The sequence below is a fragment of the Phoca vitulina genome, unplaced genomic scaffold, assembly GCF_004348235.1.
Source record: "Phoca vitulina isolate PV1807 unplaced genomic scaffold, GSC_HSeal_1.0 scaffold20, whole genome shotgun sequence".
Classification (NCBI taxonomy): Eukaryota; Metazoa; Chordata; class Mammalia; order Carnivora; family Phocidae; genus Phoca; species Phoca vitulina.
Window position 1 is genome coordinate 37,119,364 of NW_022589723.1, and position 27,399 is coordinate 37,146,762.

The 27,399-nt window shown below is 51.1% G+C and overlaps 2 protein-coding genes across 7 annotated transcripts in view; both read right to left on the reverse strand.

Moving 5' to 3' along the window:
- The window catches only part of GRAMD2A (GRAM domain containing 2A), a 31,736-nt gene extending 26,463 nt beyond the window's left edge, over positions 1-5,273 (reverse strand). Inside the window, exon 1 of the mRNA XM_032418039.1 lies at positions 5,198-5,273. Within this exon, the coding sequence (XP_032273930.1) occupies positions 5,198-5,238 (41 nt within the window). The 5' untranslated portion in view covers positions 5,239-5,273. The remainder of the gene's footprint in view (positions 1-5,197) is intronic.
- Positions 5,274-6,404: 1,131 nt separating this feature from the next.
- Positions 6,405-27,399, reverse strand: part of PARP6 (poly(ADP-ribose) polymerase family member 6) — a 61,336-nt gene continuing 40,341 nt past the window's right edge. For 5 of the 6 annotated variants that reach the window (XM_032417018.1, XM_032417022.1, XM_032417019.1 and 2 more), the window contains 10 exons: positions 22,311-22,477; positions 21,640-21,731; positions 16,843-16,974; positions 16,215-16,401; positions 15,165-15,435; positions 13,301-13,451; positions 12,919-13,071; positions 10,322-10,488; positions 7,789-7,970; positions 6,405-7,144 (listed from right to left, as the gene is read on the reverse strand). In XM_032417018.1, coding sequence (XP_032272909.1) covers positions 7,038-7,144; positions 7,789-7,970; positions 10,322-10,488; positions 12,919-13,071; positions 13,301-13,451; positions 15,165-15,435; positions 16,215-16,401; positions 16,843-16,974; positions 21,640-21,731; positions 22,311-22,477 — 1,609 coding nt within the window. In that variant the 3' untranslated portion in view covers positions 6,405-7,037. Of the gene's footprint in view, positions 7,145-7,788; positions 7,971-9,758; positions 9,926-10,321; positions 10,489-12,918; positions 13,072-13,300; positions 13,452-15,164; positions 15,436-16,214; positions 16,402-16,842; positions 16,975-21,639; positions 21,732-22,310; positions 22,478-27,399 lie in introns of all 6 variants that reach the window. The other variant, XM_032417020.1, reaches the window with a different exon arrangement.

A 27,399-nucleotide genomic window follows, 5' to 3' on the forward strand; every position in this document is an offset into this window, starting at 1 on the left:
AAAGAAAGAAAGAAAGAAAGAAAGAAAGAAAGAAAGAAAGAAAGAAAAAACCTCATTCAGTGTTACCCACATCAAGGAACTTGGTATAAGGAAATAAATAGTCCAGTGGGTGGAAAAAAAAAAAAGGTAAAGCTGCAATCAGGCACAAGGAATTTAAAAATGTGTACCTACATGTGAATATCATCCATCAGGTGTGTCATGCAGAAAGTTCTGTTAGTTCTTTCCAACACCTAAATGGTCCTCGTTCTAACTAGTCACCAAGGAACAAACCTTTGTCATCCTGTTCCTTCCTTGATAAAACCAGATCTCCACTGTTGCTGCTATACCTCAGTGACCAAATAGCTGAAGAAAAGACATTTCTTTATAGAAAGATTCAAGCTAAGGGCGCCTGGGTGGCTCAGTCGGTAGAGCAGGCGACTCTTGATCTCAGAGTTGTGAATTCAAGCCCCATGCTGGGTCTAGAGATTAGTTAAAAATTGCAAGGAAGAAAAAAGAAGAAGAAGAAATGGAAGGGGAACCTAAAGATTACAAAAGATTATAGAGACATAGATATAGAGATTCAGTATGTTAACCAATTGCATAAACCTCATTCAGATTGTTATTAAACTAAACAAATGGTACAAAGACGGATATGAGACAATGGGGGAACTTTAAATGCTAACTCATTGATGATTTTAAGGAGTTACTGTTATTTTTTAGGTGTGGTAACAGTATTGTAGTTATATTTTTTAAAGGCTTGATCTTTTATAGATACACACGGAAATAGTTGTGGATAAAATAATATCTTAGATTTGCTTCAAAATAATTCAGGAGTGAGAGAGGAGGGAGGTATATACGAAACAAGGTTGGCCCATAACTTGGTAATTATTGAAGCTGGGTGATGGGCACATCCTGCTTATTATACTATTCTCTCTTTTTATATATGTTTGAATTTTTCTGCAATAAAAGGATTTAACAATGAAAACCACAAGCATTTTTCAATTTGTTTGGTAGTCAAGGAAGCCCAGTATGAATATCAATTCTGAGGTAATGTCACTGGGTTGTTTCATTTTGTTTTTAACTTTAAAAAAAAAAAAGAAAAAGATTTTTTTTATTGGGCACCTGGGTGGCTCAGTCGGTTAAGTATCTGCCTTCAGCCCAGGTTGTTACACCGGGGTCCTGGGATCGAGTCCCGTATCGGGCTCCTTGCTCAGCAGGGAAGCCTGCTTCTCCCTCTCCCTCCGCCCCTGCTTGTGCTCTGTCAAATAAATAAATAAAATCTTAAAAAAAAATGATTTATTTATTTGAGAGAGAGAGCTTGTGCATGGGCAGGGGGAGGGGCAGAGGGAGAGAGAGAGGAAAAGCCGACGCCCGCTGACGAGGGAGCCCAACATGGGGCTCCATCTCAGGATCCTGTGATCATGACCTGAGCCGAAAGCAAGAGTCGGATGCTTCACCAACTGAGCCACCCAGGCGCCCCTGTCGCTGGGTTGTTTTACAATGACATTTCTGGATAGTCCTTCAAAATTCAAAAATTATTTTTAAATAGCACTTTGTGTGGCCCGGGTGAGTATAGGCAAGTTTTGAGTAATCCAGTTAATGTTAACACATATTAGAAACATCTGAAGTTTTTTCTACAGAAGAGAGAACGAAAATCCTTAAACTGGTCACAGTTGTGGCATACCACCCATGCTGCTCTGACCCTGAGTCAGAGAACAAGAGGGCTGCCAGTGGAATGAAATGCCAGTACAATTTTGACAATTACTTAATATACCATTGATGTGCCTGTTAGGAGGAAACGGAATTCGTGTTCGATTTAAACTAATTCTTTTTTTTTTAAAGATTTATTTATTTATTTGAGAGAGAGAGCACGAGAGAGTGGGGATGGGGTGGGGCAGAGGGAGAGGGAGAGAGAGAGACTTAAGCAGACTCTGCGCTGAGTGTGCCGTGGGGCTCCATCCCATGACCCTGAGCTCATGACCTGAGCCGAAACCCAGAGTCAGATGCTTCACCGACTGTGCCACCCAGGTGCCGCTGATTTAAACTAATCCTTTATGTGCTTCTTATTTCAGATTAAAATAGAAATAGTGGGCTCAGTCAGTAGAGCATGCGACTCTTGATCTCAGGGTTGTAAGTTCGGGCCCCACGCTGGGTGTAGAGATTACTCAAAAAGAAAAAGAAAAAAGAAAGAAATAGTACCAACCAGGGGAGCCTGGGTGGCTCAGTTGGTTAAGCGACTGCCTTCGGCTCAGGTCATGATCCTGGAGTCCCGGGATTGAGTCCCGCATCGGGCTCCCTGTTCAGCAGGGAGTCTGCTTCTCCCTCTGACCCTCCCCCCTCTCATGCTCTCTCTATCTCATTCTCTCTCTCAAATAAATAAATAAAATATTAAAAAAAAAAAAAGAAATAGTACCAGCCAGAAACATGTCTGTTTAAAAAAACTCACCATGTGATTTTCTAGTGGATATTAAACATCAGCTGAGGAAACATGCGGTTAGAACTAGGCCTTGAAGAGTGGTTCAACCTCCACGGGTTATTAAAACTCCAGTCCTAAATTAGGACCAAGCATTTCTAAACCAGTAAAAATGTGTAGCTGTGGCAGGGAGAAGGGAGGAACCAGCTTACCCTATAGAGGCTTACATTCTTCGGAAAAAACCTTCCTTCTGGAATCTGTGCGATAGGAGGCAGGTACTCCTTGGGGTGGGAGGCAGTTACTTCTTATCACACAGGGGCCTCTGCTCTCCCCTCCTCCTTCCTTTCCTACATGAGTAAACTTCATCAAAGGGTGATTCATCAAAGCTTCAAAGTTTGGTGACAACAGACAGTGACAGATTGGTGCCCTGCAGCCCAGGTGAATAACAGCACGGTGGCCCAGACTGATTTCATGCCAAACTTACACTTGGCACCAGAGGCAGCTGCAGAAATGTAGGGGCCTATTTTCATTTTTCAGGAAAGGAGAAAGCAAGTTATTTTCTGGTGTCCAAACTCAGACACTGGACACTGTACCAAGTGGAATGCTGTACCGTTTTCCGTTTCATGGGCCTGTGTTTGTGTTTATTAAGTAAGTTCTCTGCCCAACGTGGGGCTTGAACTCATGACCCTGAGATCAAGAGTCACATGCTCCACCAACTGAGCCAGCCAGGCGCCCCTTGATTTCATGGACTTTCTATAGGGAGTCACAGCAAAGAAGAAATTATGTGAAGAAATAAAACACCTCCAGAAATTGAGGGGAAATTGAGGCAAATTAGCAGAATCACTGAACGACATCATAGAGAAGGCCCTTGGGAGCCTACAATCCAATCTCCTTGCCTTATGATAATGGCAAAGTAGACCCAGAGAGGGGACCTGACTTTTCCCAAGTCTCAGCAAAACAGGAACAGCGTGAGGCTTAGAACTCACTTCCGATTCCCAGAGCAAAGCTCTTCATGCTGGTCCAATAAATACGGTATGTGGCATTGTGGGGGGCGGGGGGTGGCCAAAACCACAGCTTAACCAGGTTAAGGACTGGGCGGAGCCACCTAAGCAGGCACTTGAAAGAGCTTCAGGGAGGCTGACTGGCATAAATCCATCCGAGTACTGCTGACCTCAACCTCAGGGGGTCATCTTAGGTGGATGAATCTGCACACAGGTCTTTCTGCTCTGCATCAAGGCTTCTGAGGACTCACCTAAGTTCAGAAATTTGAAAGCAACCTGTAACATCAAGGCATGGATCGGGCCGGGCTGTCCCCTCTAGGCTAATGCCGAAATTTCTCCCTAAGGCAAGTCAGGAAGAACTTCGACTTGGTCCCAGCTGAAACTCTCGCGGAAGCTGGGTGGCAGCCTCCACCAGCTTTGCCCTCTAGACCTGTCCGTTTGCCCCAGGGATGCTCACTGCTTACCTGGCCCTGTCAGACTGTAACCTCAAACCTGAGAGTGTCTGTAAGCATGGGCTGGACTCTGGCCAGCATCATCAGAGGACTGTGGAGGGGGTATCCTGGCCCCCTCATTACAGGACGGGAGGGACACCCTCTACGCCACCTCTCCCTGCAACCCCATAAATCTTTGAGAGGCGCTGGACTTTGGAGCCAGCTAGAGATATACATGGGGTGAAGACATCACAGATTGTCAGGGCACTCTGTCTTATTCCCTAGGAGCTTGACCCCTGCAAGGATGGGGGCACCCTTAAACAGCCATGAGGAGGGGGGAGACAAGCAAAGCCAATAAGGGCAAATGACAGCTGGGTAGAGACCCACCAGCCTCTGAAAACAGGGCAGAGGGAGCCCCTAAGGATTCAGCCAGTTCCATAAACCTGTGTAGAGTGGGCACAGGACTCACACATTCACCCTACGTTCCCCAGTGCTAGCTGGCCAGGGGAGCCAGGCTGCCCTCCAGAGCTCAGACTGTGGGGCTTGGGACCTGGGCAAGGGCAGGAACTTGCTACAGCCTCAATCACTTCCTCTGTCTTCCCTAAATAATCCCGCCCGCAGCACCCAAGACCTCAAGGAGCGAGGCCACAGTTCTTGGTGTCACCTGAAACGCCACCTCCAGCCTGCCCAGCCTCCTTGCCCCTTGCCCAGCTGCAAGAACTTTCCTTCCTCCCAAAGCGACTTTGGATCAGGTCTCCCGCTGAGAGACCGGCCCCAGCGCGCCCGATCGGGACGGGCCTGGCGCACGGGCGCGGCTGGGTCGTGCCGGGACAGCTCCACGCTGCCTCCTGGGCCGCCGCGGGCCACTACAACTGCAGTCCCGGCTGGGCGAGGAGAGAGGCTGACCCCTCAGAGAGCCAGCAGGGAAGCGCCAGACTTGGGGTGCGGGGCAGTCAGGACGAGGGAATCGGTTTTGCTGGTGAATGAACGAATGAGTGAATGAATGAATGAATGAGTACACGGATGAATGAATAGCTATGGTGGCGGAGACGCGGTAAGAGGCGTCCCAAGGAGGGTGCCCATCCTGATGCCGCCCGGACTTCTCTCATCCCCCAGGTACGGGGCGCCGACAGCCGGGCCATCTGCCCCCTCGCCAACACCTCGCAGCCCCCGGAGGCGCCCGGGCCCGCGCTGCGCAGCTCTGGAGCGGAGCCCAAATGCCGGTGGCCGGGAATTGCCTGCCCCGCGGCCAGAATGTGCCTAGGCGCAGGGGCGCCCCGCGGCCGCCTCGCCCGGCCAGGCAGCGCCCCTCGCGGCAGCCCCCGGGCCCCCCGCCCGTCCCCCAGCCCAGCCCGCGGGCCTCAGCCCCTTACCTGCCCGCCTCGGCCGCCTCGCCCCGGCTCAGAGCGGTCATCGCGGCGCCTCCAGCGAGCGCTGGGGACCGCGCGGCCAGACCGCGCGCCCGTCGGCCCGCCCCCGCCCCCGCCCCGAGGGCCCGCCCCAGCCCGCCCATTGGCTGCTCGCGCGGGACGGGCCCCGCCCATTGGCCGTTCCTCCTCCAGGTCCTTGCTGGAGCTCTGCGCAGATTCTACCACTCCTACTTCCAGACCAGCAAGTCCGGGTGGCCCGGGCCTGGGTCTGCACCTCCTGCCGCTCCCAGCGCAGGCCTTGGGTCCCCTCCAGGTTCTTCCTCCTCAGCCCTCCCTCTGCAGCAACCGGTTCCCGTCCTCCTCTAAACCCTCCTCTAAACCCTCCCGGCTCTGAGCTCCAGGGTAGGTTTCAACTTCTCCCCACACCAGAGAGGTGACATGAGTTAGGGAGCACAGGAGATTTTAAAACAGGATATAGCCCGGGCAGTCGGAAAGCCCGGGAGCCAGGATGCTTTCGCGCATTTCTCCAAGTTGGGTCCTGGGGAGGGACTGACACGATGGCCAGAAATCAAGTCGGGAAGCAAGACAAGTAAAGCTGAGTGGTGCCATGGGACAATGCCCTGGGCCTTGAGAATGGGGTCAAAGCCCGATTCCCCGAGCTTACCTGGCCTTCAGGACCGGTCCCTCCTGCCAGGTAGGGCTTGATTCTTGAGGGGTCCAGAAAGGGAAGGTGCAAGCCAGATTTCGTTCCATTCCTAAACCTCTACCAACCCCTTGGCCCCGTTTTGTCATGGGGGTAGGACATTGGCAGACAGGTGGGGCACAAAGGGAGCCCAGAGAGAATATTCTGGAAACTGGGAGCAGAACCTGGTGTTCTCCTACAGTGCCCTTACATTAGGGTCCTCTGCTGCGTTAGACCTACCCCACCAGCGCAGGAGGGAGGGGGCCTTGTTGCTGCCCTCTCTTTGGTCCAAATAAGCCAGTAAGATGTCCCAGCTACCACCTCCTGAGGGTGATGAAGGGATAACCTATCTCCTCAAGACAGTCAGCTCCCGTTTTCCCAGCACCTCTGCACCCCACAGAGCACCGGTTGCAGGTGGCCTGGGTCACCACACAGGCACGACCACCAGGAGGCGCAAGTGTCTTGCCACCTTCACCCTACTCAGAGGGTAGGATTCACCCATCAGAAAAGCCATCAGAAAAGCGAGGAAACGGGTGCTTCAGCTGTTTATTGACACACAGGTAGGCTCTATAGCAACAGGCCTGGGGGCGGCTGCAGCAGTGGGGAAAGTGGGGGGTGGAGGGCGGAGGGTGGAGTGTTTGCCTGCAGCAACAGCTGAGTGTAGGAACAGAAGTGCACAACGCACACAAGGTGGGAGTGGGGGAGACTGAGGGGGGTGGAGAAGCAAGTGAGGGCCTGAGCCAGTCTCCTTAAAGTGGAACCAGTGCCCTATGCTGCTACTCTTGCTGGCGGTCTCTTGACCGCAGGCCAGGGTTGGGAGTTCTCTGGTACCCGTTTTCCATAGGTACCGAATGGAGTACGCAAAGGAGGATAAGCAGGAGCTGTTGCCCTCCATGTTAAGCTCTGGGGCTTCCAGTCCTGCAGCCTTTCTTCGTCCCTTGCTTGGGTGAGGTCACATGATGTGCAACCCAGCTCTGGGTCACCTCACCCGAACAGGGTCCTAAAAAACAGTCATGTTTTACAGAGGCATTAATCTTCCCTGGCATCCCAGCCCACCAGTGCCACGTGACAGCCCCCAAGTGAGCACTACAAGCATTGCTGGCCTAATGGATGGGTTGGGGAACGGGGATGGGACAGGGGCTGGAGGGGCTCTGGGGCCCATCACGGCACAGGCACGACACGCATGGTGTTGGTGAAGCCGGAGCCAGGGCGCCACCCAGTTAGCACAATGACCACATCGCCCTTCTTGAAGAACCCTCGGGCCTTGCCTGAAAGAAGAGAAGAAAGGCTGGTGAGTAAAAGCCGAGCCAGGCAGGTGCGCACCTAGCCGACTGCCCGCGGGAGGTAGCAAGCAGGGCTGACGGACCATTACTTCCTTACACCACAAGGTGGCGCAAGCCTCCCAACCCAGGCAACCGGGAAGGGGGAGGCCCTGCCCTGATACTTCCTGATCAATCAAATGGCAGAGTTGCCAGGGACCTTTGGACATCATTCATTTTACACTCTAGAGGGTAGAGTACTTCCTCTCATCCACTGATATCCTACTTTACCAGGGACAAAGGCCACCAGTACATAATCTGTGTGTATGGCACCCCACGGCGTAGAAGCTATGGCTAATTTTTTTTTTTTTTTAACCCTCAGTAATGAGCAGATGCCCAAGAATGGACACCCCTGACTATCCAGGATCCTTTGCTTTGAGCCCCAAACTGGAAGACAGAGAGAAGTGGGCAGCTCAGCCCAGAACTTCAGGGAATGGGAAGGAGGATTCAGAGAACATTCCCAGGGATGTCAGCTAGGACTCCTGCACAGCCTAAGGTCAGTGTGTTCCCCTTTCTAGAGGATCCTAGGGAGACCAGTGCTCAAGCACTATTCCCACCCCTCCAGGCTCTAGCCCTTGCTCCCAGCCACGCACCAACATTCATGGCCAAGTTCACCCGGAGGTCCACGTCCTCAGCCCAGGCCTCCTGCACTGGGTCCTTACACACCACAGGAAAGATGCCGCGGTACAGGTGGGCCTGGCGAGCAGTCTGGTGATTCCGGGTCACAGCAATGATGGGGGCGCGGGGGCGGTATCTAGACACCTGGTGAGCAGACCTGAGATGGGATGATGGACAGGCAGAGGAGACCATTAAACAGTGTTCCAGAGCCTCCCAGGACACCCCGCAGGGCCTTCAGCACCAGCTCACCCTCTAATCCAACTCACTCTGCCAGCATGAGACCCTGGCCATTTTAGCATGTGCTCCCGATGCCGGGGCAGCCCCTCGTCCTCTACCTTCCAAGGAATAGAAGACGACTCTTCTTAGTGCCACACTACCCAATTGCCTTCCAGCCCTCCTCACAGCCCAGGGCCCCAGGATCATACCGACCCGGCATGGTCAGTCTCACCTATTCACCCAACATGGCCCGTAGTTGGCAGAACCCCCTCCTCTGAACTTTGCCATCCTGGCACAGACACAGCCTTGCCCAATCTCACCAGCGCCCATTCCTCTTGCTGCCAGCAGCAGTGACAAGCCAAGCAGCATGGGAATAGCACCTGATTCTTGACATCTGCGAAGAACAGGAGCACGGCCCACCAGCCCCCCCGGGAATCTACAACGCAAGCCTTCTCTCCTGCTGTGCCCTCTCCCCAGCCCACAGGGCCCCCAACGTCCCTGAAGCAGTCCCAGCAACTGGGCTCGAGAGCCAAACCTGAGTATTTCTGAGCAAGGCTTCGAAATCTGGGTGCTACCCAGGAGGAAAGACCAGGAGATGGGAAGGTTAGTGTGGGAGGCTCTGCCTGTGAAGGCCCCTCTGGAGGGTAGGGGGCCCCTTGGAGCCCCAGCGCCAGATGCTTCCTTGAACAGACACTACCCTTCTGGTTGTAGATGTGTCTGGGGAGTTGGGGAGGGGCTTGCTTGCAGGAGGCCCTGGGCCTCAGAAGGCAAGCTCTAAGGACACTCAACAGGTGTCAGGGAAACTTAAGCCACGGCACAGCAGAGAATGCCCCGTTAAAGGCCTGGCCCCATACAAGGCTTTCAGAGGGAAGCAACTGGTGAAGTCGGGACTTGCGACAGTGAAATCCCAGAAGACTGGAGCTAAAAATAGCCAAATAGCAAAGGCTGGACCTTTCCACAAAGGTCAATTCTGATGGCGGGAGCTGTTTATCCCGAGCCCTCTGCTGCAGCAATCTGCACGAATCTCATGCCCTGGTCCTACAGGCAGCCCCACCAGCCGCTCCTCGGTGCACAGGGCCGGCCGGCCTGACCCCCCTCTACCCTTCCCTTCTAGGAATCCCTTGTGGCCCTGGGGCAGGGATGAGGAGCACACTCCCAGACGGGGGCAGTGACAGAGGCTAACTCCATGGCCGGACTAGGAAGAGATCCCGAGTCTAAGTCTAAGGCCAAGCACAGGCCTCAGCTTGGTTGCATGGCACCAGAGTGCCCGCGAGACAACATGGTGACCTTTCCTGGTCCTCAACCCACTTGCCTTTGGGGCCCAAAGACAGGCAGGGACAGGTGCACCAACCAAACAGCCTGTCGGTGGACAGCAATGATTTTCCAAACGGAACTTTTAAAGAGCACATGGTAGCTGGAATGAACAAAACTGGCCACCTTTTACTTTTTTAAAAGATTAGCTTGTCAATAATCAAATAAGCATCTGTAGTCAGTCTATCTGTAGTTCTGTAATTCTCTAGTTTATCTTGAGGATGCAAACTCGCTTTGGATGCAAATGCTCTCACACCACTGGCGGGTGCTGTCTGGGGTCCTCCGGGCCCAGGGGCAGGCAGAGGGGTCTTACCCGGGCTCAGCGCTGTCCGAGCCCCGTCCAACGCACCGCTCTCAGGACGCCCAAGGAAGGTGCCCCGGAGCAGGGCATCCCCGGGGAGCCGCCGCCACCTCCTACCTGCCAGACTTGGTGAGGACGATTATGGCCCCACTGCAGCACTTGAAGGAGGCCTCCACGGCGCCCACGGCGGCGGCTTCTGTGGGGTCGTTGGTAATGGGCGCCAGGCGGCGGAGTTCCTCAAATAATTGCAAGTGGTAGATGGCGGCCTCTGCCTCACGGGCAATCTACGGGGGGCGATATCCGTCCAGAGGGACAGGAGGGGGACAGAGCTTTGTCAGAGCCGCGTCACAGGGGAGGGGGGGGAAGAGTCGCCCAGACAGCTGGTGAGGAACATGTCCCTGGATGTGAGGCCAAGAAAAGGCCAACCACCGGAGGTGCTGAGCTGAGCAAGATCCAGACTCACAGGAACAAGCCCTTCACCAGCGGCCAGGGCCATCCACTGCGCCTACCGAGCCAAAGGCCCTTTTGGTCCTGCCCTGCCCTGACCTCCCTGGCTGGCTTCCTGCAGATGAGAAGAGGATTGGAGCCCAGGCCGCAGCTCTAGGGCCCTAGCTGCCTTCTAGATCAGCTGGAGCAAGAGGCTGGTTATCCTGCGGAGTTACCTGCCCTTGGGGCCCTACCTGCCAGACTCCGTCAGAACTATCAAAGCTGCTGCTAAACACTTATAAGAAGCCTCCACGCTGCCCATGGCCATGGCTTCCATGAGGTCTGTGGAGTGGCTTGAGCCTCGCGCAAGTTCTTCAAACAGCTTGCGGTGGAACATGGCTGCCTCAGCCTCACGAGCTATCTGTAAGGTTTAGAGGGGGGAGGAGAGGCAAGGAGGAGGGAAAAAACAAGAGACAACACATGGAAAGACAGAAGGGGGAATTAATCAGAGGAAGGTAAACTTAGGTTAATTGGCTAAATCTGTCCTTCATGCAGATGCAAAGAGGCAGCGTGAGGAAAGCCCAAGGCTCAGGGATGGGAGGAGAATTTCCAGCATCGACTGCTACTGCTTCCCCTCCCACAGAGGGAAAATTGGTTCTTCCATTCTGGAAGGACTTTTTGATTGGGGGTAGGGGTGGAGGGAGACGACACGGCGGCAGGCTCTAGAACCTCGGCACAGAAACACGCCCAGGCTGGACCCACGCCACTCCCTGGCAGGACCCGACCATGCTGCCTCATTCCACAGCTCACAGGAAGGAACAGGCCCTCCCTCCTCACATGGCTGTCTGGTCACCGCAGGGCTCAGCGCCTGGCTTCCAGGCACACGCGGGACACTTGCTTGGCTGCAGGCACAGGACTGCTGCCAGCCTTTCCAGTGGCCGGCCACGGGAACGCGCTGAGCAGCACCGGAAAGCCGGGGTCAGACGAAACCAAAGCCACACAGCTTAACCATGGTCCAAGCACAAAGGGGGGGGAAAATGGCAGATTGGTGAGGGGCACACGGAACAGCCATGTGAAGGGACAGATGCCTGTGGAAGCACACAGGTGAGTGTTAACAGGACATTTGATTAAAAATGTAAGGATTACCACAGTCATGAGAAAGCCATTCAGTTATTCACAGACCACCTGCTCAGGTAACATCAAGGATTAGAAAGAAAACGTAAGCTTCAGAACATTGTAATGCATCTTAGAGGATAAGGGGTGCGGGGAGAATCAGTAAGAACATCTCATTAACTTGACAGCAGAAGCAGGTACATGGCAGGATTTACTAGGTTAAAGGTTTTCTTTCTCTAAGGGAGGGCATGCAGTCCAAAGGACAGGAGACGTGAACAGGAAATAGAACCATACCTGATGCTGCCTAGCCCTTAGTCATGGGTGGTTAATTGCCTCAGTTAGACACAAAAGAAAGCAGTGAACGGTTAAAGGAAGCTCTTGGCCAGTGTTAACTGGGGGCGTGGAAAGGAGAGGCCTGCACCGCCTAGCCCAGAGCACATCACTTATCTTCTGAGCAGGGCCATCCAAGCCCTGTCGTTCTCTCTAAGGTGTCTGTTCAGAGGAAAGACTGGGGTATGGAAAAAACAACAGGAGTTCAGAGACCAGAGCATGATTCTTAGTACAGACCCCTGCTGGAGACCCAGCCTCATCTCCCGCTGGACAAAGCACTTTGTTACAGGAGAACAGTGGCTCTGGAGCCAGCAGATCTGGGTTCAAACTGAGGCTTTATGACCACATAATCCTCCTCTGTAAGTTGGGGTGACATCTATCACGCAGAGGGTACAAAGATTACATCAATCTACACAGCCTAATAACTGGACACACAGAAAGGGAAGGAGGAAAGGAAGAGATCTTTGTTGGGGGGGGGGTGTTTACATTTGGGGGAGTGCAGGGGAGGGGGCGTCACACAAAGGGCACAGGGATCCTTTGCTTATGGGAAAAGAATTGGAGGGTCAAAGAAAAACCACTTCAGGATCCTAGGCGAGTCTGCTGAGCTCACACACGTTATAAGCACTGACACTGGACTATTGTAAGAAAGTAAATTTGCAGCACTCCGTCTCCCAGGCCTCAGGAGCCCTGGTAACTGAACCCTGGGTTAACTCTTCAGTGAGTCTAGAGCAGGACCAGACAGGGCCAAGGAGCTGAGAAGGAGCCAGGCAGTGGGACGTGGCCACGGACCCTTCTAGATGCTCTCACGCCAGGCCCAACAGGCTCACTCTCTCCACCTGTCCCGACTTGTGGACTTGCTGCCAGTCACTAACTAAAACCCCACCTTTCAGCCTGAGGCGAGTGCAGCAGCTCAGCAAAGCAGGCCCCGCTGCCGGCGCCATGCAAGGCCAGCTAAGTCACCTCAGCGCACGCAACAGCTTCCGGAGGGGGCCTAGGTGCCCCCGGGGGAGGCAGCTGATGTGGGACAGGTGGGGAATCAAACAAAAGCCAAACAGGTTGGCTGGGAGGAGCCCAGGGCCTTTCCCAGAACAGGGCAGAGGTACTCGGGTCCTCTGGGCTGTCCGGAGGAAGGGATTCACGGCCTTGAAGCCAGAAGTGACTGCGTTATGACGGATGAAGGAGGATGCCTCCAGAACCGGAGGAAACAGGAGGGAATGTGGGCAGGGAAGGCAGAAGAGAAAAAAAACCAAGACACTCCTCTCCCCCCAGCACACACTTCCTCACTCCTGTTGTGACTCAGAGGATCATAAAAGGTTGTGGGCGCAGCAGCCCAAAAGGTGTCGCTCTGTCCAGAAGCTTGCCTCCCCCCCGGCCCGGCCCGCGGACATAGGGAGGCCCGAAAACTCACCAGGTGCTGCATGCGGACCGCCTCAAGCGGGTAGTCCCCTTTGGCCGTCTCTCCAGACAGCATGATGCAGTCGGCTCCATCCAAGACCGCATTGGCCACATCGCTGCCCTCAGCCCGGGTGGGACGGGGCTTTTTGATCATGCTCTCCAGCATCTGGGAGGGGACAGAGCACAGGGAGATGTGGCCGGGGCCATCTTCAGAGAAGAAGGACTACACCCTGACTCCCTGGGGAGCGTGTCTGTGCACAGAGTATGGCTTTGTGTACATGCATGAGGGGAAGGGAGGGTGTGCATGTTTGAGAGGTGGGGGGGGTGGGATGCTGGGAAGAGACCAGCCGCCCCCCTCCCCCCACGAGCGTGTGAGGATGGGGAGAGGCACATGCCTGCGTTGCACAGATGACAGGCTTCCCGGCTCGGTTGCACCGCCCAATCATCATCTTCTGAGCAAGGAAGACCTTCTCTGCGGGAATCTCAATGCCTAGATCACCACGAGCCACCATGATGCCATCGCTGGCTTCCAGGATCTCATCAAACCTGCCAGAGGGGGTAGAAGGAGAGGCTCTATGGAACAAGGCCGCAAGTGCAGTGATGCTCAGGAGGTTCTCCTGCATTCTCTGATTTAGCAGCCCTTCACCAGGACAGCCGTCCATGACCTCCTCCTGGGTGTGCAGGTGACGGGGTGTTCCAGCTACCTTCATCTCCCAAGGCGGGCTAACGGTTCTGCTTGCTGACCTTCTTTAGCGCTAGGATGGGGACTTCACTGAAGGGGCCGGGGAGAGGACAAGGTTTCTTCCTTCCCATCTGCAGCTCAGGAGGCCCCTCTTGAGGCATCTCTCTACCATCGGCACCCCAGCCAGCACTTCCAAGCAGACAGAGAACACAGGGCCAGCTGAGCACTCCTGACACAGAGGTCCGTGGCCTTCCAGCCAAGGACGCTTGAGGGCTGCTCCTTGAGGCAGCCCCCTCCCACCTGATGAATGCAAGAGGACATGTGGCTTTGCCTGGCCTGCGGCCAAGGTCAGCAGGTACCCCTGGTTTATCAGGACGGCAGGAGGGGGACTCCATGTTGCCTGGTACAAAGGACATCTACACAGAGCTAAGAATGGCAAGGTCAAACACTGGGCAGGGCCGCTCCTCCCGCCCTCCCCAAGTACGCGCCTAAATCACACAAGTAGGTCTAGAGTTTTAGCTGTGCTGACTTATGCTCCTAGTAGGGAGCTGAAGAGGAAGAGATGTCAGCTAGCTGGCCGTACTCATTGGCTCTACCTGGGGACACTGGGGAGGTGGTGAAGTGGAGCTGGGTGGGCCCAGGCACAGCGGAGGAGGTACATGCTTTCCTCCAGGAAGCTGGTCACATGCCAGAGCCAGCCGAGTCATCAGGCCAGCTGCTTTCTACGTGAAGACAAGGACACCAGGAGCTTCCCCAGATCTCCCAAGTGAGGGGCCAAAAGAGCCACCCCCTTCCTAAGAGCCTGCCATCTTCCTTCCATTGGGAAAAATGGTGGTGGAGGCGGGGTTTGGGGGGCAATGTCCCCTTGTTCCAACAAAGTAGCACTCCTGATCAGGAGGACAGCATGATCCTGTAAGCAGTGACCCCGTCCACTCCAACATTGGTCCCTGGGCCTATGGAACAATGTCAATCACCACTGGGGAGCATCAGCATGCCAATCACCTGGGAAGATATATATGTTGTTTTTGTTTTTTTTTTAAAATACCAATGCCTTGGGGGCCCTGGCTGGCTCAGTCGGAACAACGTGCAACTCTTGGGTCTCAGGGTCACAGGTTCGAGCCCCACATCAGGTGTAAAGATTACTTAAATAAACTTTAAAACAAAACAAAACAAAAACAAGGGGCGCCTGGGTGGCCCAGTCGTTAAGCGTCTGCCTTCGGCTCAGGTCATGATCCCAGGCTCCCTGGGATCAAGCCCCACATCGGGATCCCTGCTTGGCGGGGAGCCTGCTTCTCCGTCTCCCACTCCCCCTGCTTGTGTTCCCGCTCTCACTCTCTGTCAAATAAATAAAATCTTTAAAAAACAAAAATAAAATGAAATAAATAAATAAAAATACCAATGCCTTCCACTCCCCTTCTTCAGATATTTGGATTCAGTGGGTCTGGCCTCAACTAGGGAGTTTGTATTCGGATGGGCAGGTCGCCAGATTTGGGAACTGGGTATTCACGGGATACGGTCTGCTTTTTGGAAAGCGAGGCCGGGGCTGATGGAAGCAGGGGACAGAGAGGGGCACTCACCTCCGAACTCCCTCATGATTCTCAATTTTGCTGATTATCTTGATGTTCTTCCCTTTCTCTCCCAGGACCTTCCTGACTTCATGGACATCTGAGGCCTTGCGGATGAAAGATGCAAACACCATATCTACATCCTGTTCTACCCCAAATTTCAGATCCTGGATGTCCTTTTCCGACACAGCAGGCAAGTCCACAGCAGCCCCGGGGAGGTTCACACCCTTCTTGCTCCCCAAGGAGCCACCGTTCTCCACCTCCGTCACCAGAAAGTCAGGACCTGTCCGAAATTGGGGGTGGGGGAGGGAGCAATGAGGGCACAATGTCCAACCGGAAGCAGGCTCCCCCGGTAGAGTGAACTGGAATGAGGCACATTGTGGGCACTGGAGTCGTACGTCCAGAATTCTGATCCCAACTCACTAACTGTATAATCTTGGGCAAGTCGACTAACCTATCTGTGCCTGTTTCCCCACCTGTTAAATCGGGATAATACCGGCTCATGAGGTTGTTTTAAAATTTAAACAAGTTACCACGTAAAATGCTTAGATATTAGCTATCATTCCCAGGTATTCCTGCACCTATCACACTGAGGGATGGAGGAAGGAAAGCAGAAAGGCAGAAACAGTGAGGATGGATAAAAAAAGAAATCTTCTCATATGCTCCCCGAGCACGCGATAAAGTTGGACTGAAGTCTGTTTTAAAGCACAAGGAATCAGGGGCGCCTGGGTGGCTCAGTCATTAAGCGTCTGCCTTCGGCTCAGGTCCTGATCCCAGGGTCCTGGGATCGAGTCCCACATCGGGCTCCCTGCTCGGCGACAAACATGCTTCTCCCTCTCCCACTCCCCCTGCTTGTGTTCCCTCTCTCGCTGTGTCTCTCTCTGTCCAATATACAAAATCTTAAAAAAATAATAAAAAATAAAGGACAAGGAATCAGAAAAGGAATTCCTGAGAATAAACAGACTTCACCTTGCTGTCAGCCAAACAAACTTCCCATTGTCCTTGGGTCAAGGGAAATTTAGAGATGGTTCTAGAGAATGAGATGCCGCCCCCTGTACCTACCTTTCTGCTTCACCTGCAGAGAAATAAGCCCATCATCCACGTAGATCTTGCTGCCCACTTCCACCACCTTGCAGATGTTCTTGTAGTCCAGCCACAGGATATTCTCATCACATTTGTCCATGTAGGCATTGTCCAGAGTGATCTTGAGCGTGGCCCCTTTCTTCAGCTCCACCTCCGCAGTGCCGCTCTACAGACCAGAGAGTAAGCCGTGAGTCCAAAGAAAAGCTCTTCCCTCCAAGGAAAAATGCTCAGATCTCCACCAGAAGGAACAATAAAGCCTCTGGCTTTGCAAATCAATGATCATATTCTCGAACTTACCTCAAGGAAGTCACCCAAGGAAAACCTACAATGTTTTAGTCACGCTATGTAAATGATAGGGGGAAAAGCGACGCAGACAGACTTGGGAAGTAGGTTTTTAGAGTAAAAAGTTCCTCACTCTATCACGTCTTAGCAAAGTACACCAAATCAACCTTTTTGACGGAACGTGATGAACAGAACTCTCACATCTAGATCTAGATCTGAACCCTGAGGAACACAGCCTCTGAGCAAGGCATGGACTGCGGAGGATGGCTCTCTGGAGCCCGCTGCCCCCTGTGCCCTCCCTCTCGCTGCTCCCCATGATACTCACGCCCTTGATGAGCCCAGTTCGGATCTCGGGTCCTTTGGTGTCCAGGGCCACGGCAACCGGCCGGTAGAGAATGGGGTCGGAAGCAAAGCTTTCCGTGGCTGTGCGCACGTTCTTGATGGTCTCTGCATGGTACTGAGGGAAAGGAAGGAAGATGACAGGGGTGCTCCCACACAAGGATCCAGCGCCAGAGCTGAGGCGGATCCCTCAGGAAAGGCCTGTGATGTTCTAGACCACCTGCTGTGTCTAGCATCAGGGTCAGCCAGTCACCGAGCACCCTCTATCTGATCATTTCAATCTCTTTGGCTTCTGCCCCCTTCTTCTACAGCACTCACTCACTCTAGAGCCAATCTTAGTAACTTTAGAATACTGCCACCATAACCAACTACAGAGATGGCGTAAACACGTCTCAACGTAAAAAGCTTGTCTCCTTTGTGTTCCCTAGGACCCATCACACTCCCTCGGCAAATACAGCAGACAACTGGAGTTAAAAGCCCTGGTCCTCAGGTGTGGGTCACACTGGTCTGGCAATCACGGTCAGATTCTGATAGATTTGGCAATTCTGAGCTTCTCCTCTATTGATCCCAACGACAATTCAAACTCCAGAGTTATTTACTTAAGCTTACAATGGCCCAAGCTAAACAAGCCATTGCTAAGGTCCCACAGACCTGGTTTTCACAATCACGTTTTGGGGTGGCCGAGGGGAGCGTGAGGATATGTCTCTCTCCAAACCAACTGCCCTGACTTCCATCTTTTTCCTAAGCCTTTGCTCTTTTCCCAGTTGCCACGACTGTCTGACTAAAAAAAGGGACTCAGAGCCAAGATGTTAAGAGTTCTTAGTGTAACCAACAGGACGCTGCTGATCACAGAGGCACCCAGCTCAGCACTTTGCGGGCCCTGTCCTTCAGCCTGTCCAGAAGAGCAGCACCGTCGAGGCAGCTGGAACCAGAGTCTACCCTCCAAGGACCGTGCTGCCTGAAGCGTGGATCTGAGAATCTTCAGCTTCTAGTTATGGTCTCTAGTGAGGACCGCTGGCTTGTTTTCTGGGGGCAGAGGTCCCTACTCTGAGTTATGACTATTTCTTTCTATTACTGGCTCGCAATAAAATAATATAAACTAGAATATAGAGATAATTTTTTTTTTGAAGGAATGGGTGTTTCACGTTGTCAAATGCCTTTTCCTCAGAGCTCATGTGAGGGGTAAAAGAATCCACGAAGTCCTTAGAGCAGAGGTGAGCAACTAATATCACCGTCATCTCCTACTGGCCACTCTATATTTCATCCCAGTGTGGACTTTGTGTTCCTAGAATAAAATTTACGTGGTCACGGGGCAGGAAATTCTTTTAGTAGACGGCTGGATGTGGACTGCTGAATTTTACCTTTCCTGTCTGCTTCTCTCTAAATGACGGCCTGTGCGCTAACCTGCCTGGTTGCGGTACTGTTCTTGTCTCATCTCACTAGCAGGGTGTGCTGGCTTCAACGAACATACTGGGAAGACTTCTGTACTTCTTTAGGCCCTGGAACACATGACAAAGGACGTAACCTAACCACTCCTTCAAGGGGAGGCAGAAGTAAGCCATCCAAGTTCTCCAGGCCTGGTGCTCTGAATGAAGCTAGTCACCTTTTCAATTTCTTCAGGCTGTTAATCTATTTATACTTTCTACTTCTTGGACACTACCTTTTCTTGGAAGATAATCAACTTCATCTCAACTTCTGGAAAGTAAAGTAGAAGTCTTTTTATGACTTTCAAACTCTCTTCGAACATATGGGAAATACTCCCTTTTCATAGTCTCTTTTTTTGGTGCATCCTCATTCTTGACCAGGCTTTCTGAAAGTTTCTGTTTTACAGGGATTTTTTGGTTTGTCAAATTTATTTTCTATTTCATCAAGTTATGCTTTTAAATCAATGCTTTTCCTTCATCCCTTTTAGGTTATTTGGTTCCTAGTATTTGAGTTAAGTGTTTCATTTACTTTCATTAAGACTTTTGCTTTCCGGTAAGTACATTTAAGTCTATAAGTTTTCTTTTTTCCTTTTTCTCTTTTTGGGGTGGGGGGTGGGACAGAGGGAGAGGGAGAGAGAGAGAATCCTAAACAGGCGCCGCACTCAGCACAACCCTGAGATCATGACCTGAGCCAGAATCAAGAGTCGAATGCTTAACCCACTGAGCCACCCGGGTGCCCATGCCCCTGTAAGTTTTCTTGATTACGGTTAGACTTAAAATTTCCATTAAAAAAAAAAAAAAAAGCCTGAGAATATGGTCTCTATAATTTCCATTTTATGGAACTTGAGGGTTTTTGGTGGCCTAATAAATTTTATAATCATAAGCATTTTAAATAAACACGTGTTTTTGTTCTTGGAGGACATAAAATCTACTGTACACACACCAATGAGATTATTAGGTCTTACATTATTCAAATCCTCTCTACTGGCATCTTTGGGGACATTTCTGGGAGATGTGTGTACTACAGTCGCCCGCTATGGCTGTGGTTTTGTTGGATGCTACCAAGTGGTAAAGAATTCCATCAATCAATACTGTCCTTGTGGAAGGTTCTAAATTTAGGTCGTTTCAAAGTCAGTATCTCTGGGGCCACACGTTCAGTAAGAAAACATCTTGTGCACCTGAACTGCCCAACGGGGCAGGGGCACTGAGGCCGGCAAAGCTGGAAGAAAAGAGCAGATGCAGACAGATGTCCCTGTCAGAGTCAGCAAGAGAGAACAATTTCAATGCTCTGCTTAGAAGAGCATTTAAAAATTGTCAAGAGGGGCGCCTGGGTGGCTCAGCTGGTTAAGCGACTGCCTTCGGCTCAGGTCATGATCCTGGAGTCCCAGGATCAAGTCCCGCATCGGGCTCCCTGCTCGGCAGGGAGTCTGCTTCTCCCTCTGACCCTCCCCCCTCTCATGTGCTCTCTCTCATTCTCTCTCTCAAATAAATAAATAAAATCTTTTAAAAAAATTTAAAAAATTAAAAAAAGGAAAACATTTAAAAAAAATAAAATAAAAAATAAAATAAAAATTGTCAAGAGCTGGGAAAGCATGTTGCAGCCACTAGTCAAAGGTGCCTACGAAGATGAGTTTCCAAACCCCTGATCCCAGAGACAACCTTATCCTGGTCAAAAACCCCAAACCCACGAGAGGGACTTGAGTGTGTGTTTGTTTTTTTTAATCCCAATTCTAATCTGGGAATAAGAATTAAAGCAGAGAGTATCTCCAAACGCCTCTTGTAGTCTAAAAACACCCAAATCCTTGGGCCAGGCCGCCCCCCCCACCCCCAGGGCAGGTGCAGCAGACACCCCATGGCCTTGCCATTTTGGAGCTGTGGCGGTGTTAGTTTACTGGATTGGATGGAAAAGGCCATCAAGCCTAGTTAAAGGTCGACTTCTTCAAATCTATTTCTGCTTCTTCTGCTGCACACAGGAGACCTTGGCACGGTCCAGCAGCAGGGATCAATGGTGAACCGATCCCCACTGGTATCTTTAGCTCTCTCTTTGGGCTAAGCTAACACTTGCAAGAATTCCTGGTGACTCCCGCCAAGGCCTCCGACTTTGGAAAATTACAGAATGCCAGCACGGATGTGTCTTAAGCTGCCTGAAGTACCGCCTGAGCACAGTTCCTCTGAACCTGGTCAGGCCCCCATGACGTTTGGAGGCCGGCCGCCTGCCAGGCCATAGACTGTTTATGAAACACAGGTTAGGGAACCCACGATGGAGAGTCTCACATTTCAGAAGGAGAAATTAACTTTTTGGACTATACTTCCTGGGGCTTTATTTTTAGTCTAAACTTAACACCAGTTTCCAAATGCCAGAGGGCAACCCCTCACCACCTGTCCTTACAGGGTAGCATTTTCTTTATTCCGAACAGGAAGTATGAGAAGTCAAGACAGGGGAAAGTCTGGCTCCTCCATTTCTTCTGTATCAATGCCAGTATGAAATCCCACGGCTTATGATGGAGCCTGATGGGTTTTAAAAGGAACCGTCCCTCAAGGAACCTCCACTCCTCCCTCTGAATGAGTTTGGGAACAGGAGCAGGGATGGAGCATGTCCCAGGAGTTGCCACCTGGTCCCTGGGTAAGGCCTCCGTCCACAGGGCAAGTCAGCTCCTACACAGCCTCAACACAAATACACTCCTACCAGGCTGCTGGGGAAGGGTGCTGACTTGGTTTTAATGTACCAGGACCCCTGGGAAGAGATAGGCCAGGAACACAATATTGATGAAGCGGGGTTGGTGCATTAGACTCAGCACTTAACTTGCAATGGTAGAAACTCCTCTCCTGGACTTGCTCAGTTATCGTGGGTCTAAACTAGGCCAGAAATCCACCTGCAGGGTGGTGACCTTTTGGTTCATCTCTGCAATAGGAACTGTTATGGAGACCCAGGGGAAGGAGGTGGCAAGCACTGTGGGTTCTCCAGTAGACCCTTCCACACTTTTTTAAGTTTACTTATTTTCCCAGCCATCTCTACACCCAACATGGACCCAAAGCCCCAACCCTGAGATTGAGAGCTGCATGCTCCTCTGCCGGAGCCAGCCAGGCATCCCCAACCCTTGCACACTTTTGTCAGCACAGGTGTGTGGGAAAACCATGGCCAATAACCAAAGATCGTCTCCACGTAAGGAGACTTGGCCAGCTGGGATGGCAGGAGATGGGGGAAGGATAGTAAGGACAGGCCAGTGAAGACGACCTCCGCATTGGCTATAAACCCCAGACTCTTTCTTGCTTGATCCACTGTGGCTAAATGAACAGCACACTGCCACCCAATTTCCTGCATGCTGCCCCAGTGGCCAAACCATCCAGCTGAGGCTCACCTCGTGGGTTCCATGAGAGAAGTTCATACGAGCCACATTCATTCCAGACTTAATCATCTCCTTCAGCATCTCCACCGATCGGGAAGCTGGGCCTAGTGAAAAAAAAGTTTTAAAGCCAAAGTGTTAATTATTCAAAGGAGGAATAACACTTTCAAGTATGAAGAATCCTTGATATTCTTTTCCCCTAAATTTTCCTCCTACAAATCACTCAAGGTTCTTTCAAAAGCATATAGATGGCTGTTACTGTGTTTGCCCATTTTCTTGATTTAAGGGAACACTTTTCCTATTCCCTTCAACTCCTATAGGCTCCTACATCTAACGAGGAAAGCCTAAGTAAGACTTAACCAGCCCTCTCTGCTCTCCCCAAAGCCGGGTCGGTTTTCCAACCACAGAGTCTTGGAGCATGTCAAAAAGATCTTCCCTAGATTTCTGAGATGCTCCTAAAAGATGTGCTATTAAGGAAGACACCATCTAAATTCTGCCTTTAGCAGCCGACACAGAGCATGCAGACTCCTTATCGCCACTTCCTAGTCCCCAAAAGAACCTGTGTAGCATCTCGCTCAGCACTCAGGTTTGCTACATTTCTTTTGTCTCTTCAGGAGACAAAAGATCACGGTCCTATGAAGCCCCTGTTTTTTGGGGGGGGGGGCGGGGGGGCCACAGCCACTCACCGATGGTACAGATGATGCCCGTGTTCCGGGCCGTGATGGGTGGCGAGTCGATGTCCAGACGGCACATGTGTTCCAGGAACGTGTCGGCCATGGCTGCGTGCAGCTGCTGGGTCTGGATGAAGGCAGTGCCGACATCGCTATGGGGCTTTGACATGGCTGCTGAGGTCCTGGATCCAGGGGAGTTGAAGAGACAGTGATCAATCCGAGAAGCCCAGGTGGTTAATATACTCCTCCGCACAGGACGCTGTTTCCTGCTTACACATTAACTCAATAAGCACACTGTGCACAAGCCACAGGGAGCCCCGCCACACTCTGGCCATGTGGGCGCTCCTCAAGTCGGGCAGAGGGTTCACGTGACCGTGAGCAAGCGGAACGGACCTCAGAGAACAATTTAAAACCTCATACCCAATGCATGTACTTCCCAAGTATCCACTGTAAGCAGACCTCCCTTACAATGGGCTAGTATCTACCTTGACAGTTTTCCTGTTAATCCTACAAGTAACATTTCACGGGCACCGAAGGAGCTACCTCCAAAGAAAGTTGTAACCAATCCTCCAGTGATATAACCAGCGATATAAAGAACTGACTCCTCGTTTATAGTACCTTGGCAAATATAGATCTTTGTACAAAAAGCTATCTCAAAGCTATAAATGTCTGCTACAGAGAGGGGCATCCACATTGTTTTTTAACAATCCCCACCCAAACTCAAAGTGATTTTCCTGGTTGTAAAGACAACCACCATCCAGGCAGTCCTTTGAGCTCGGGAATCCTAGATTTTCACTAACTCGGAGCACCACCTAAGTTCATTCCTCAACTCAGTCTGGCAGGAGAGTAGGTCCCAGTTCGCTGACAGATAGTAAAAACCAGTCCTTGGACAGGAAGCAAAGTTGATCCAAAACCCTACATGCAGAATCTTTTGCCCCAGGAGTCTGTACCTAAAAACGACAACCACTTTGGTCAGCAGGACTTTAGGATGTGCAAAGCAATTTGCAGAAAACCAGAGATAACCCCAATGGCACCGGTCTGGTTCTAAAAACATTACAGCTACTTTCACAACACAAAGAAATCAAGATGGCTTGCCAAATCCTTTTCCCAACTGATTTTCTGATACACCATCCCAATTCCCTTTCTGACAAGTACACCGCAAAGACGATCTGTTTCAGGTAATTAACCAGGCCAGGTCACAATCCTGACAACTGGTCCCGACCTTTGCTTTCTTCATTACTGACTGACAACTAAACTCACTCAGCCGGTTAGTTAGCTGATTACAAAGACCTAAGAAGCTTCCAGGAAATGTCTGAAGAACCACCAGGTAAGGATGTGAGTGTGAAACCCGACACTCCTCATCACAAGGCCATCCCTTCCTCAAGTTCTCCAACCAAAGGCTACTCCTAAAACCCTTGAGCCTATAGGCTTCAGCCCAGGCTCTAGAACAAGCCCCTCTTCAGCCCTATCCCAGCTCCTCCTAAATCTCAGGGCTCTAAAATCAAGGCACCCCATATATATCCCTCTTACTCTTTGTCCTCCTCTGTCCTTGACTTTGTGGCCTCTTAGGGTAGCTTGGGTAGAGCAAGCATCTCAACCCATCTCTGTACCTTCAAGAATTCTGATTAGAAGCCCAAGAAGCTCTGTGACCAGCTGTGAGCAAACCTCTAGTCAGCTACTGAAAACGGGTGGCTACAAGTCTTCAGCTACAGAAGCTAAAACTTTAAAAATGGGACATAAGATACTGGCTAACTATTCCACGTGGCAAATGCACTGTTCCCTTCAGCGTGCATTTCCTAATTCCCTAATACACACCAGGCACCGAATCGAAAATGTTTGGAGGTCCTCTCCTCCATGACCTATTCGCTTTCAGATCTGTTAGCACCTAGTACTTGGAAGTATTCCAGGGTCTGTTGAATGACCTTTCAGTGTATCTTAATGCCTCGTGGTCAAAATCAAAGTTATACCTCCCTTCTCCCCTTCCCCAAATCTGAAGAACTTATGAATTCCCGGAAGGACTGCCTCGGTGGCCAGGGTTCCGGGCGGTCCGGGATCGTGTGCCGTCAGAGCCCAAGGCGGGGCTTAGGTACGGCTGGCTGTTAAGGAAACATGACTGAAGAGATGTGCACCAGGAGGCACACCCAGCCAACTGGAACACAAAGGCCTACTGTGGCCTCCAAGTGGAGTCATCATCCAGTCTGAGGACTGTTATCATCAACAAATTAAGATCTGAATGAGTGGGTTAGAGCAACTAAACCCCAATCTTCTTAAAAATCATCAGCTGCCAACAAAACAAAACAAAACAAAACAAAACAACAAAAATCATCAGCTGCCTCTTCTCTAGACCTGAGACATGAGGGTTTCCTTGCAAAGACATGGCGGGGGCCCACAGGTTATTGGGTCATACCTTGTGTTCTCGGGGCTTGGGCTTCTGGTGACATAATGATCTTTTTTTGGCTCAGGGTGGCAACTTGGCCCCACTCGCAAAGACCGCTCGGAGCTGAGTAAGGTTTGCTCTGCAGAGCTGGACAAGGATCAAGGTAGAAGCTGAGTGGAACTGAAGTTCTTTGTGGCAATGGAAAAATTACCTTAATAACCAGGTAACCAGAGGTAGCTGCTCCTAGAGCTTCAGCTAGGTTACAGAGAAAAACAGATACCTCCCAAGGAAATACCAAGAAACTAGTCACAGAAAATTTGCAGGTAAGTTCTTATTGGCTCATCTATAATGCTTATCTCCTCCCAAATACCCAGATTATCTTCCCTCTAAGTTCTCTTTAAGCCTGTGGTTTACTAACATTTCACTATTCTATTTAAGAACCTGGTCGCTCCTGTTTTTTTAGAGAGAAGGGATACTAAATTAAACATAAATAAAAAGACAGGAAGCAGATCTATGCAAATAGTAACAGCATGTCATCTGGATGGTAGGATTACAGCAAAATTTGTTCTTCCCTTTACTAATAAATTTACTGATATGAAATACTTTGCATTAAGAAAAATCACAAATGTACTTCTTCTGAAAATGGTATATTTACAAGTTTCCTGGTAAAAGAGTTGGAATTAAAACAAAGGTGAAGCCTCCAGTTTCATTAATCAACCACTGCTCTACAAGCTTCAGGAATACTCTGCTTAAATGTGGCAAAGGCGGGGCGCCTGGGTGGCTCAGGTGGTTAAGCGACTGCCTTTGGCTCAGGTCATGATCCTGGAGTCCTGGGATCGAGTCCCACATCGGGCTCCCCGCTCAGCGGGGAGTCTGTTTCTCCCTCTGACCCTCCCCCCATCATGCTCTCTGTCTCATTCTTTCTCTCTCAAATAAATTTAAAAAATCTTTAAAAAAAATAAAAATAAATGTGGCAGAGGTGAGGTAACGCATGAGGGCCCTAGATCACAAATGCATTGCCAGATCGTTCCACTGGCTTAAGAAGGCCAACCTTGATCCACTCAGAACCTCAAAGAAAAAAAAAAAAAGTTAATATAGTCCACAGGACAACTCTATGCCAAAAACCTGTGAGTTACACACACAAATCCAGCAAACTTCTTTTCCTGTTTTTAGTCTGGACTCAGCTTCACAGCAAAATCTTTATGACAAGGATGTTCTGGTCCAGAAGGACGACCTCCAAAGCCAGGAGATGCCATTAGCAGATACAATTATACTGCACTCAAACAATAACCCTATTTTACTATCTCAAATGAAATCTGAGGTTTTGCAAGCTCTGATTTTTTGCTCACCCCAGCCTATGAAATGCAAAAAATAACAAATGAAAATTTATTTGGCGTTTTGAGTGGATTTCCACACCAGCAATCAAAAAAAAAAAAGCTTACTTGTCCAGACTCCCATGAGATCTCAACAGACCCCTCAAGATCTCTACCAAACCGGACAACTCAGGTCTCATCCCCAGGTCACCGACTGGTCTCCTGACTCAGGCTGTGCGCCCTGGAGCCTCCCTTGCTGAAAGGTCAGTGCTCTGCTGCCCATCTCCCAGGTCTTCTAGAAGCCTCTTCCTCCTGAGCACTAGCTGCCCATCCTGCCAACCACCTAACTCCAGTTCTTCCTCAAACATCCTGGGACTCTCCCCCGGCCCCAGGGCAGCAGCCAGAGCCGTGGCTTCTCAGGGCGGGGCTCTGGGAAGAGCTCCCCTCCCTTGTGCTTGCTGTCTGGACAGCGGCCTGCCAGGACATGCAGCCCAGCCGGTGCCAGTCTGACTCACTACTGCATCCTCCTCCTCAGGAGGCACAGACATGCAGAGCCAACCTCCAGCCAGCAGTGGAAGCCCGGCGTATCCCCTGAGGGTGGCAAATGCTGGGCCCAGGTACAGGAACCTTATTCTTGAGCCTGAGCCCCTGCAGGAGAATCTTCCTCGGAGCCATTCCTCCTCTGTGAGAAACGAGACACCAGGAGAGGCCTTAGCGCAGACTGAGGGAATGGGGTAGGCATAGTCACACCTCTGCTCCACGTGTCCCCGATCCCACCTTTCCGTTCTTATCTGAAGCAGCTCCTGGTTCTCTAAAACGAGGGCTTCTTCTGTGCCAGACACAATCCTCTGGCCATGCTCCAGAAACCACAGTGGGCGGGATCATATAAAAAAAATACGACATGCCACTTCTTAGAGCCAGTACTGTCGTTGGCAAGTTGTGCCGGGACAGATTCACACTTCACTCCACCGATTCTTCCACAAAGGCCCAAATCATTCTGCCCTAGTAAACCAGCCTGGCCCATGAGCCTGTATGTGCATACGCCAATTTCTAACCAGCCAGGGCTCTCTGCACCAAGTCTGCTCTGATGCTGACCTCAGCACACAGAGCAACCCAATCATGATGGCACCCGATGCCCACAATTGTCTTCCCTGCTCTGTCATCAATATGCTACCTACACCTCCAAGGCTCCAAGCCAGCATGATGAAGGCCTTTCAATTCCCTCATCTTCAGAACAGATGAGGTGTTCGGGCCAGCCTGCTCTCTAGAGAGATGATGGAACAACAGAATTCCCAAGACTGGCCCTAATCTGACTATGACAAGAAGATCAAAATGGGTGCCGGGCCACCCACAGAACCTAGGAAGGTCTGCGCCGAACGGCTGTTGGTCCTGATCTACAGCTAGAGTAATGATA